The 13,651-nt window shown below is 43.8% G+C and overlaps 1 protein-coding gene across 1 annotated transcript; it reads right to left on the bottom strand.

Moving 5' to 3' along the window:
* Positions 1 to 456: 456 nt before the first annotated feature.
* Positions 457 to 9,200, bottom strand: LOC121296660 (putative sodium-coupled neutral amino acid transporter 8). Its single transcript, XM_041222428.1, has 10 exons — positions 8,964 to 9,200; positions 5,645 to 5,843; positions 4,991 to 5,147; positions 4,569 to 4,673; positions 3,845 to 3,902; positions 2,761 to 2,875; positions 2,210 to 2,357; positions 1,643 to 1,842; positions 850 to 901; positions 457 to 559 (listed from the first exon to the last, which is right to left on the bottom strand). Exons 1-10 carry the CDS (start codon positions 9,138 to 9,140, stop codon positions 457 to 459), a joined length of 1,314 nt encoding a protein of 437 aa, XP_041078362.1. The 5' UTR covers positions 9,141 to 9,200.
* Between the last annotated feature and the right edge of the window lie 4,451 nt (positions 9,201 to 13,651).

Here is a 13,651-nt window from a genome sequence, read left to right as displayed (position 1 = left end):
ACTCAAAGGAGAAAAAAAAAGCACAGTATGGTGGTGAATTTACCCACTAGCCATCTCATTTCCATGGAAGAGCTTCTTTCATTGACTTTAAGGTAAAATTAACCAAGCCTTTGAATGAAGAGTTGAACCAAGTACTCCAAGAACCACATTTTAATTGTGAGGTGCAGTCTCTCTGTGCCTTTGCCATTCAAATGATGACTCATGTTATACATTGATATTGCAAACCACATTGCATCAGAAAGGGCATTCTTCAACATGCACACAGGTTCCAGGTTGATTCCTGCAGAATTACCACTTTCCTGATTCTGCAAAAGCATACCATTTCCAATAATAAATTAAAAAATAAATAAATAAATACAAAGTTTTTGGGGGGTTTTCTACATTTTATTCAAAAAATGTAAAAAAACAGTTAAAATAAAACATTTAAAAAAAAAAAAACAGATAAAAAGATACAAGTTAATATTTGTTTAAAAGTTCCATGATGGCGATGGCTGTGCTCTGCCCGAAAATGAAGGCTCCACATAGGAGCGTGATGACACCCCACACTGTCAACCAAAGTCTGGAAAGTAAAGACAGACAGAGGGTGAGAGACATGCGTTCTGCTCACTTACAAACAAGAAGACGAATTGTTGCATAGCGAACCTGATCCTCAAATTCCCACACCGGTCCAGGTTTTTATTTCAACACAGGTTATAGAATATTATTATAGTTATGAAAACCGAGCTAGAAGTGAGATATCTAACAATTCAATGTCAAAGGTCATTTATACACTGCCAGACATGCTAAATTGCTGTTTAGTTTATTTTTGCTCAGCTGAGAACAGTGAGGCTGTTTACACTTCAAGTTTACCTCGTTCTTGGAGAAACTGGCTCAGTTTGCATTGCAAATATCAAACAGAGACCTGCGAGGGGGGATTAGAAATAAAAAAAAAAAAAATTTAAAAAACACAAGTATAATTTCACCGTGCAAGACGAAGTAGCAGCAGAGCAATGCACTGTGTACAGATTGTTCTCTCACAGCAATGGGTCTGTCTGGGTCTGTCTAACCTGGGGCCTTAACCCAATAGTCTCCAAGCTCATTATTTTGTCAAACCAACTACACATTATTTCAAGAATCAATATCATTGACTAGTATCCATGCTGCTTTGTGTTGAAAGGGAGCACGGTCTACCCACTACCCCAACCCCAATGATGTACAAGTCTTGTGTAACACAGTAACATTTCAAAATCAACCGCAACATGCAATATTTATACACAGAAGAACTGGGACAATAGATTAACGTCATCCAAGGCTGTGACTCTAAGTCAGGATGATATATAACTAGGTTTCAGACCAGACAGATGGAACTCTGCTGTGTATAGAAACACAACAGAGCTCCAGGACAGAAGCAACACTGGAAGTATAGTAAAATAAATCTTGACCTTATACCAGCAGAATGGCAAACAAATGTGTATTGTGTTTAACAGGGAAAGCACACAATTTTACCTATAAATCAGAACTTGATTACAGCAATGCTAAAGAAAAACTCAGCAAATAAACGCAGACAAACGGTACATGTGGTTAAGGTTATGGACGTACATGACTACAGCCTGCAGTAAATAAACAGAACACATTGACAAGCGCCAGGCAGGGGTCTGCTGACCTGGGAAGATGAAGATGAAGAACGCGCTGATTCCCCCAATGACACTTATGACCTCGCTGATGTCCGGCACGAACAGGGCTATGATCAGGGTGACCAGGATCCAGGCCACGGTCAGCGAGATCCGCACCCACTTCTCGTAGGACTGGGTGACCATGCCATGCCGCCGCCGGTGCCTCACCAACAGGTCCTGGATCACAGACCTGCAGAGAGACAGAGGGCAGGGTTATACCCAAACATTTAGCTACATGTGGAGAACTGCAGGATGGGAAAAGAACTCTCCCTGCACCCAGTCCTGGCTTTCACAGTGACCTTGTTTTCAGCAATCTGATACCTTACTGAGTGCCAGTCTTTAAACAAAACCAACAGGAAGGTAAGACAGCAATGCAAGGTGACTGCTTACTTTAACCAGTTGAGTGCAGATTCAGCATGGGCCCCACTGCTGCAGTCGCAAGCCCCCGGATCACTTTTCTACAACGAACCTGCAAGGCGTCGACCCTCAAAGGTAACCCATGACGTGCCCCCATCTCTCTTTCATGAGAAACAAACCCAAGTGATCGAGTGACCAACCTGCCGAGCAGCAGGATGATTGGATAGATGGTGATGATGGACAAAGCAAAGAGCACCCTGGCAACGATGACGACTACGTCGTTTCCAGGATATGACATCAGGATGTCAGCAGCGACACCCTCCCCAAATGTTAAAAAGCCAAAAATGCCTAAAATGGAAAGACAGGGGGGTGGGGGGCTTAGTGACTTACAATACAGGGATTATAATTGAAAAGGTGCAACCGCAGACACAACAACAAACATCTTATTCATCAATACATTCCTAGGAGAATATGTTCATAAGACTGCAAAGTTCAAGACACATTTAGCTGCTTTCCATATTATGAAAACATAAAACTGTCAAATAATGAATTTCCCCGTTCTCCAGATAACCACTGGGGGTCATGTTCGGAATCAGATGGAGAAGCAGCTCCCTTCTGAGTGACCCTGTAAAACTGGAGAAGTTAGTGCCGCTATCTGCAAAACTACACTTACATTTTCAGCCGTTTGACTACTGTAGTCTCTACTGCGGTTTCCTATACTTATTTAACACAGATGCAGTGCTCTACTAACCAGTGAGGGAATAAATAAGCAGGCAGAACAGCATGGAGATGATGGAGATGACAACCCAGTGTGTGATCCTTTTATTCTGCATGCTGCTGTAGATGGCAATGCAAGCCTCATGGCACTAAAACAAAGTGCAGGAAAATCATTTAGTTTTTGTAATAAAATGTCACTGTTTTTTCTTTTCTATCTAAAATTATTTTGAAAGCACTGGGTAAGGAATTAATGAATATTTATGATGAAACTTTTCCCCCAAAAATGTCACTACCCAGCTAAAGGTGCTCACACAGGCATTGCGGAACAAATATCAATACGCTCAGTGCCTTACTGCAGAAGTAGTTTTGCTTCATTATAACAGCTGTGTGTTTTATACTCTTTGAAAGTGCAGAAAAATGTTTTTGCATGAAGTTTAGAAAGTGTTGCAGAGCTCTGAATGACAAGGGCAAAGCTTCCCGTCTGCTGCTTGATAAAGGGAGCGAGACTATAGTGAAACGCCTCTGCTGTGCACAGAGACAGCCAGCTGTGCTCCCTTTCAAAGAAGTTTGTGAGAACTAGACATGATCATCTAACAGAAGGGCTGTAAAAAAAAAATTAAATGTTAATGTAATTTGCGATTTACAATACCACTATAAATAATCCCACTTCCAAATACATTTTTCATAACTCTGTAAATCACAGGCTCCAATTTCACGTGGCTTCATTATTTCAAGAGGAACAAACACTGCCTTCAGTCTGTGACTCCGCTGTTTTTACTTTTCCCTTCGTTCACCTAGATTGACGCTCTCTGTTATAAAACTGATCTCTCTGGGCTTCTCTTGATGTTTTGGGACTGTATCGAAAGTCGTCGACCGTCAAGCTACAAGTTACAGAGTTACTGTGACAGGGCGGAGGCTGGGTGTGAACCGCTGGCCTGGCACACCGTAAACGGGCATCTTGCCACAATACAAAAGAGCCAGGCTCACCTGCATTCGTGACTGTAGAGCTTTTAATCTCATCTCACTGACAGGGAACAGAATCCATAACCGCAGTGTCACACAGCACTCCCCGTTACATAAGCACGATCACGTAACCCAGAACAATGGCTTTTCCTTACCTGAAACCCAAAGCATATAGTGGGGATGACACTGAACATGGAGGCCCAGGAAGAAATGCTGAAACACCAGAGAACAACGCAGCGTTAGGCACAGAGCTGCACACACACAATTAAACCCCACTGGATCACCAGCCATGGTGACAGAGGTTCAACTCCTCAGCCATTTCACTGAGCTCACAGGCAGGCTCATTGTTTTCTTTCAGTGGTATTCTCCATCTTCATAAAGCTGCATTTTCTTCAGTACAAGGTGTTTGAACCAGCAGAAGCAGTCACTAACAGACTGCAGTGAACTGCGACGTACAGTGTAGCATACACTTCATACACAAAACTATACCCAGCTGAAGTTGGTTATTCTAATAAAAGGTATAACTTTAACAAATCAACAATAAGAAACATTTAATAGTACTGAAAAGAAAATTTAGCACAGGAAGTCTTTATCAAACTACAACACAAAAGTCGCATATAATATTTGTTAGTGTATGTGTCAGGTTTACACTGTTGAAGGCACAAGCCCTGTCTACATGATAAGTTTGTGCACGGTGGTGGTACACTAATGCGTGACAATAGCATTGACACCACCATGCTGTAAATGTGCCTGCCGATGAAAGGAAAACATTTTCAAACCTTCCGGTTTATAGTTTCAGACATGATCCTTAAATTTATAAATGTAGCAAAAGCACACACAAAGACACGGCTGACTGCACAGCCAGTCCGGTCCACTCACCCACTGGTAGGTGGAGGGTGATAAACCACAATGTGATCCTTCATCATGTAATACTTAATGATGATCACCACTGTCAAGTACGTCGCTGCCAAGGTACCTAGAATACTTCAGAAGAGAGGTCTCCATTACTAACAACACTGTCATGAGCGGTGCATCCCATCAAACCCTTATCATAGGACCATTTCATAAACATGGCTTTGCATTACTGACATACTGTGCCAAGGCATTCACACTGCCCCCCTGAGATACACCAATCCTCCATTCCCAGCCCAGACTCGGAATATATATATATATATATATATTACACACTTTACAAATACTACCGCATGAACACGAAGGCTAACTTCTATATTTGACACAGGAATTTTTGACAATGGTTTAGGACTATAATATCCACTGCACAGGCTGGGACTCCAGTTTACCTGGTGTATTTCTGGAACCCGATCTCCTTGGGGATGGACAGAGGCAAGATGACCAGAGCGCACAGAGTGGAGAGAGCGACGTGCTGGTCTGTGTACCAGTGGTACGGCACTGTGGTCTCAGGGGACATCGTTGTATTCAGGTACAGAGAGTCACACACTGAAAGGGAGGAACAAGAGCCTGGGTCAGTGGCACTGTCCAATAGGAGTGTAAAGATTCATCACGCATTGACGGATCGCGATACTTTCTTTACATGATATATCGTATCAGCAGAACAGAGGTCTGTATCACTTGCATCGTGATACAAGACCAAAAGCACAACAGAGCTCATTGTAGATCACCAAATAGTTCTCAAATGAAGAATACGCGTGTTTTATAGTTGCTATGGATACATACTCTCCTTGTATAATTTAATTCTTTTAAGTAAATGGTCCATCCTTAAATGATGGTTTGATCTTATTATGCATTATAAAAAGTAGCCAATCAGGGCTCCCATCTATCACGATTCATCCCGTATCATGACCTGCATATTGCGATATGTATCGCGTCATGATGTGTGTGTCGTTACACCCCGACTCCCCGGTATTGGATTTCACAAACTACACCCAGAGATTTGCATGGCAGCGACTGCTCCGAGGTTATGGGGGAGGTCTTACACTTTGCCAGCTGGTCCTCCACCACCACCAGGAAGGCCACAGAGATCATGAAGAGGTTGAAGACGAAGCAGACCTCGCACAGCTTCCCGATGGCCGAGCCGCAGATCTCCCGCACCACGTCCTGGTACGTCGAGCGATTGCTGACGGAGGAGGCGTAGCCCAGGATCACCAGCCCGCTGATGAGGAAAACCAGGGAGACCTGCAGGACGAGAAGCACCGATTCAGCCCAGGGCTACTCCATCGCTTTACCCCTTCTGTGGCAATGCCAGAAGGACCATGAAAAACCTCCTAGATGGGATGAAGGCATCAACCCCTTCCCACACCCCAAAGCTTGTAAAACAGCAGTGCTTAACACAGCGCCCCAGCAGTTCATATATGTGATGCCTAACAAACATTCTAGCTACTGTATTGAGGTTTCCTTTGATTGTGATGAAATGTTCTTGCTACATGCTAGAATTGCTCAACCACTGCTATAATGCATCCATACTGTATGCTGCCAAACTCAAATACAAAGCAAACCCCCCCCCCCCCCCCCCCCCGAGAAAAGTTTATTGAAGCAACACAAATTGTATTATTACGGGCGTAGTTGCGTTTAAAACAATATCCACACTAAGTATTTTGTTTAGTTTGTTGATAGTGCTCTGTAACAGAAGGCACATCATTTTCAGGTTCTGTACTGTAGTCATGACAGCTGTATGAGCTAGACGTTAGTTACAGAAGCTGCACATTTACAATGGCCACTGAATCAGCACTCCTAACTGAGCAATCATTGTGTTCATATGAGGAGCCATAGGGGGCTCTCCACTTTACAGAACCACTGCAGCACATTCGACAGGTCTGTGTCAAATAGAGTTTCCATTAAATAATGTCACACATACAGTTAGTGAAGTTGTTGCAACAGCAAACAACGACTCATGTTGGGTGGGTGTCAAATACTTGGCAAACATGCAGCTCACTTTTAGTTCATTGAGCTAGCTTTGGAATGGAGTATCTTCCTTCTGAGGAGGAGCAATAACCGCTGATCTCATTGGAATCAGCAGGACCAGTATATGTCATGTCACAAAATTTGGGCAACTTGTAGTGGCTGACAATCAAATGGCTTTACTAATTCAACAACATCAGCAAGTTCACTTTTCTATTGGTAGATTGTTGCTTTGACCAAATGCAGGGATGGAAATAAGACTCATGTTGCATAGAAGTTTCACCCATTCCAGGTTTTACTACACGCTTCCTAAGACACAGTGTATGGGTAACAAGCTCATGTGTGTCACAAACTCATAGTAAAATCAGGAATGGATCAAACCACTATGCAATGGGAGTCTTACTTCCACCCCTGAAATCTAGGCACATCAAAGCTCCCAGGAGCATCTAGACATAAACCCGATCTAACTGCAAAACTATTCATTCACCCAGTGGGATTGAAATCGTATTAGCTATATAACAGATTGCTCAGCCAAATCTTGCAATTTAGTAGAATTTGTTTAAAAAAAGATCATATGGGAATGTGATCATTCTTGACTGCTTCCAGAAAAGAACCAAGAGGACACAAGAAGCTCAGGCTTCACAGGATTTAGGAGGCATTTGCAAGGATCAACAAATAACTAACTGACCCCTGCACCCCCTTCATTAACACATCTACGTGAGAGAGATCGCTCTGTATTTGCACCACACTGAGTAAATTCAACAGGCAGGGATCATTTGAAAGTCATCACTATGTAAACACAGGCTAAACTCAACTTGGAAATCGGAACATAATTGCGGTCAAACAAAAAGTGACCTAGAAATGGCCCGATACTCCCAATATTTACTCACACACACACATCTACTCATTCACACAGTGGCTCTGCTGAAATGGATTGATTTTACACAATGTTTCAGTAGGGCTGTACTTCATGGACCCCACCCACCTCTCCAGGGATATCTAAAAGAACACACCAGCAAATTCACCTCTCTGTTAGCTATTTTGTTCTACTCTAAGTAGAAGTCACAGACACCTACTAATTTAGGACCTGCATCAAGGCTGGCTGAGGTGCTGGGCCAGTCATTTTCCAGCAGAAGACTGAAGCATGCATTCCCCAGCTAAACCAACACATGCAAACCAGGCTCAATGCCACTGAGGTCCATCTTTTCACAGGTAGCTCAGTTTATAAACACAAACAAAACAGTCATGGGTTTCCACAAAGCAAAACGTTGAATGCAGCAAAACGGGGAGGAGGAAATGGCCTTAGAAAGTATGGGCTTCAAACCACAATTGATTGGGGGCGTTCAAGAACAAATATTCAATATTCAAAACTTTTTTGGGCATTTCACAGCACTGGGGAAATCAACCCTTACTGCACCACCATTATCCTGGGATTACTATAAGAGGCTTATCTAATCAATGGGAGCCCCAGCCCCAGCTTTCACTCCTCATCAAGCTAGTGAGCTTCCATCGAAGACCTGTCTGGGAATACTACTCCCAACAATACCTGGCACAGTCCACAGTGCTGCACAGCTAAACTGGCCACAAAGAAAGAACCCAAATACACATGCACAGCCTGCACTAACTTTCATGAAAACTGAAAAGATTTTAGAGTGCTTTTGAGGTGAAACCTTTAACAAGGCCATCGTGAGATAATTTCAACACATTTATGAGAAAGGCTTCTCTCTCCAGCTATCTTTTCTTCTATACCTTAACATGGAGTGTTTAGATCATGGATGACCAGTACAGATTTGAAGATCTCTTGGGAAACAGTACAGAATAGATGTGTATAGCCAGATGCAAATACACCTTAAATCAATCTGACCTGGGGTCTCCTCTCAAAACAATATGAAAATTGTATTTTGAAACTGTAACCAATGTCTACAGCAAGTGGAAACTGGGGGTAGCATTTTTAGCACACAGAGCAACAAGATTGGCGTTGTCATATTCTGAACTTACCAACGTTAAACTCGCTGTCACATGCCGCATAGTAGAAGGAGATGCTCTAACTTTGTTAAATGACAGCTATACAGGTAATCGAGGTATTTCAAGTACGATTGTAAAGAAATGTTATACGGGTAGGGCATCTATAAAAACTAAGTCACTGTAAACCCTGAGCTCTCCAGATTTCTGAACAGAGCCACGTGGAGTGCACTGCGCCTGGTAGAACGCCGCTGCAGAGTGAGCGTGCTGCTGTACCTGGACAATACCTGTACATTCTGCACACCGAGCGTTTGCATTTAATTTATTACAGTTAAGTGCTTATGAGTATTTTCTCGGTAAATGGATTGCACGACTGCATGTAAAATAGCGAATCAATCTGCAGTATGTTTTGTTCCACGCTTTCTCTATGCTCACCAGTTCTACACCAAGAGCGGTGCTCACGCCTCCCGCCTTGCTGAAAGCCCATGGAAAATTAAGAAGTCCCGCGCCGAGAGCTGACTTCAGCATGATGAAAACCGCTCCAAAAGACGACAGCCCAGAGTCTACGGGCTTGGACAGCAAGCTGATGCTCTCCCTCGCTAGCTCTTCCATCCTTCCGTCGCTGCTCCTGCTCCGCACTGAGACCTCTTCGTGCCAATGGTCAAGGTGGGGTTTTTTTTTTTTTTTTTTCTCCAAGAAACAAATTCTACACCATGAAAAAAAAAAAGTTGATGGAGGTGTGGCAAACTTTTCAAACCAATCAAAAATAGAAGCCCGCACCGACCCCCCCCCCGTCCCGTCCCCTCTGTCACCTGATTGGACATGCTTTTTCAATCACAACTCTAAAATATATTAACCAAGTACAGTTTAAACAGACTGGTGTAAAACCTGTTAAGGGGGCGACAACATTGTTGCAACAGATTGGTCCTCCAAAAGTACATCTGTGGAGCCGGTGCGACACACTACATTGTTATATAATCTAAAAACACGCGTGCTTGTGTTTCCAGTGGACGCTTAAATCTGTATCGCAGTGTTCTCGTAGTACTTAACCCATAACTCATATATCCGCGCCGGTTCTAGCGACCCAGAGCAATTGACAGATTTCCACCGCTGCTTAATTAACTTTTTTTGGTGGGTAGCAGTTACGGGTTAAAGACATTCAACTGCGATTGTACTAAAATGAAAACACCAGCTGGATTTCACTTGGAGTATGGTACTCATTCAGTGAAAAGCTTAAACATTGCTTGCTACTGCGTTTAAAGTGCAGTTCAATGGCAATATAATTACCGTGTATCTCATTGGTTGCTGTGTAATGTTTATTCTATTGAATTCTTTTGGATTCCTGGGTGAGGGCTGTGCTGGATTCTTGGGTGAGAGCTGTGTTGGATTCTTGGGTGAGAGCTGTGCTGGATTCCTGGGTGAGGGCTGTGTTGGATTCTTGGGTGAGGGCTGTGTTGGATTCTTGGGTGAGGGCTGTGTTGGATTCCTGGGTGAGGGCTGTGTTGGATTCTTGGGTGAGGGCTGTGTTGGATTCCTGGGTGAGGGCTGTGTTGGATTCTTGGGTGAGGGCTGTGTTGGATTCTTGGGTGAGGGCTGTGTTGGATTCCTGGGTGAGGGCTGTGTTGGATTCTTGGGTGAGGGCTGTGTTGGATTCTTGGGTGAGGGCTGTGTTGGATTCTTGGGTGAGGGCTGTGCTGGATTCTTGGGTGAGGGCTGTGTTGGATTCTTGGGTGAGGGCTGTGTTGGATTCCTGGGTGAGGGCTGTGTTGGATTCCTGGGTGAGGGCTGTGTTGGATTCCTGGGTGAGGGCTGTGTTGGATTCTTGGGTGAGGGCTGTGCTGGATTCCTGGGTGAGGGCTGTGTTGGATTCTTGGGTGAGGGCTGTGTTGGATTCTTGGGTGAGGGCTGTGCTGGATTCCTGGGTGAGAGCTGTGTTGGATTCTTGGGTGAGGGCTGTGTTGGATTCCTGGGTGAGGGCTGTGTTGGATTCCTGGGTGAGGGCTGTGTTGGATTCTTGGGTGAGGGCTGTGTTGGATTCCTGGGTGAGGGCTGTGTTGGATTCTTGGGTGAGGGCTGTGTTGGATTCTTGGGTGAGGGCTGTGTTGGATTCCTGGGTGAGGGCTGTGTTGGATTCCTGGGTGAGGGCTGTGTTGGATTCTTGGGTGAGGGCTGTGCTGGATTCCTGGGTGAGGGCTGTGTTGGATTCTTGGGTGAGGGCTGTGTTGGATTCTTGGGTGAGGGCTGTGTTGGATTCTTGGGTGAGAGCTGTGCTGGATTCCTGGGTGAGGGCTGTGTTGGATTCTTGGGTGAGGGCTGTGTTGGATTCCTGGGTGAGGGCTGTGTTGGATTCTTGGGTGAGGGCTGTGCTGGATTCCTGGGTGAGGGCTGTGTTGGATTCCTGGGTGAGGGCTGTGTTGGATTCTTGGGTGAGGGCTGTGCTGGATTCCTGGGTGAGGGCTGTGTTGGATTCTTGGGTGAGGGCTGTGTTGGATTCCTGGGTGAGAGCTGTGTTGGATTCCTGGGTGAGAGCTGTGCTGGATTCTTGGGTGAGGGCTGTGCTGGATTCCTGGGTGAGAGCTGTGTTGAATTCTTGGGTGAGAGCTGTGTTGGATTCTTGGGTGAGAGCTGTGTTGGATTCCTTGGTGAGAGCTGTGTTGGTTTCTTGGGTGAGGGCTGTGTTGGATTCTTGGTTGAGAGCTGTGTTGGATTCCTGGGTGAGACCTGTGTTGGATTTTTGGTGCACAGCCCTCAGTGCAGGTAAGTCATGCATGCTCTCACTGTTCTGACAGCACCAGCGTATTTATTGCCAGATAAACATTTTGTGATGGAGCTAACCGACCCTGGGAGCGACCTCACAGCAGTCCTGACATGGGAATCGGAGGGTAATTAGCTGAAGTTATTTACAGAAATTGCCATTTGGCCCTGAAGCATGTGTAAAGAGGTTAAATTGAATTCACTGGGTCTTTGATAGGATTTCTTTGGTGCTGGGCTGGACTGCATAGTCAGAATACCATATTACTATGATAAAGATGGAATTGCTAATGGATTGGTCAAGCTCTGCAGCACTGGCTTTACATTTATAAAAACTTACTATAGTAAAAGCATTGCAATGTGCAATAAAACATAGTGAAAGCATAGGTAAGCATTGTCAAGAATAGTGATGTATGGTAAAGCATATAAATAAACATGGCAAACTATGGGAAATACATAGTATAAGCACGGGTAAACTGCAAAAATACCCTGAGAAAATACCCTATATAAGGGTAAGCCAGTGCAGCCCAGTTTTTCTGTGTTTCAGATGGGCATGTGGTTTGAAAGACTCTAATGCTGGCTCAGGAAATAAACAGTTGATCTAAAGTCCACTTTAGTAAACACAATACAGAAGTGTCAGAGATATCTGAGGTTGTACTGTACACATAGATTTCCTTACTTAGATTCTACAAAGAATAAATGGTTGTGACTTAGAGAAATCGAGCTCAGGTAGTAATTAACTTCATAAACTGTAGATAAATTGTAGATCTTGTTGTGTTTGCACTTCTCCCCGCACACACACACATCTCACAGTGAAGACAAATATGTTCTGCGCTTCGCAAAAAAAAGTATAAAATCACACCTGGGTGCTTTCTTGCAAGTGAACTGAGCCATTTCCACACTGCATATTTCTTGGGTCTCGTGAGGACCGCATGTTACACACTGCACTGAGCGCTGAGACCAGAGCCGATACCAGCAGAGGCCTGGGCAGGCTGTTTGAGATGTCAGAGAAAATCACCACCTCTCAATCACAACCTAATGACTGGAAGAGGAAGTTAGAAGGCGGCTTGGGAGCCTTCCAGTGAAATAAAAGGGCATGTGACCTCATTTAGAAGAGATTCTAAATCCTGTTAACTGCAGATACTGGTCACAGGGTCAGTTCTCATGTTTTATAGATACTTAACATTTATTCGAATTGCCAACGAAAGCGCCGATGACATTTTCACAGGGAACTAATTCCTATTAAAAGTGGATCAAATGGTTTAAAATAAATAACTGTAGACCTCCATCAATGGAATTAGGTGACTTTATAGCTGGGAAAATGAAAAGGACGACGTTATGGCTTTCCCCCCCCCCCCCTCCCCCGAGTCAAGAGGCTTTTATATCTTGAAGAGTTAACATTCCTAAAAGGTAGTGGTGAGGAGATTCTAGTTCTATTCTTAAATGCAACATTCAAAGGCACAGAGACAAGAAATTGGTTCAGGGTTTTATAAGAAATACTGAAGTCAGTATTCTTGTAATGCTATAAAGAATAGACACACTTTATTGGCCTCAATTCTCTTTCCAGATGAGGGGATGGTGGAAACGTTTTCCAGGTGAAAGTCCATTTTTAATCGACCAGTCCACGCGGCTGTGCTGTTGGGACGGAGTCTCAAGCAGCTTGCGTCTGCCAGACATGGAGGAGGACAGGAGTGAGGACCCCCCCTTCTCCTGGGGAACAAGAGTGTGGCAGTACTGTTAAACCAAAGCTGCTCGAACACTGAGAGAACAGAAAAAAAAGTACAACCACTATTTGATTTTTTTTCATTAACCAGCAATACATTTTTTCCTCCCTGCTCATCACTTACCTCTTCACCGACTTGCAGTTTCAACTGCGCTGCCCTGTCATCTCTGGACAACTTCAAAATGTACCCTTGATGTGAAACATGCAGTCGTACACACATTTTTCTTCCAACTGGAATCAGAATCATAAATTATGAAATATTTATTCTATAAGCCATAAGTCCCATAAATCTTTTCTATTCTGACAGTCTTGATGATTTCGCTTTCAGAAAAGAAAAGTATGCAAGGGATTTTTCTCTAGTGTAATTTAAATGGAATCTTTGCATCGCAGGCACACAGTGCCACTAATGCCCACCGTGTGTAATTGCAGTGTAAATAAATTGGATTTTAACTTATCACTCAGCACCGCCAAGTGGCCGTATTTTGTAACTGCAGTTAAGATCTTAATTTAGTTTTGCCTTGGAAATATCATTATTTGAAGCTAAATTGTTAATCTATAACTTTAAAACACACACACAAAAATAAAACAGACACAAGTCTCAGCTACGTCTGTGTATTACTCGACTTGGTTTTTTATTGCTTTGTCATCC

This window comes from Polyodon spathula, chromosome 21, assembly GCF_017654505.1.
Source record: "Polyodon spathula isolate WHYD16114869_AA chromosome 21, ASM1765450v1, whole genome shotgun sequence".
Classification (NCBI taxonomy): Eukaryota; Metazoa; Chordata; class Actinopteri; order Acipenseriformes; family Polyodontidae; genus Polyodon; species Polyodon spathula.
The sequence above is the reverse complement of the archived record's forward strand: the minus strand, read 5'-3'. Positions and strand labels throughout refer to the sequence as shown.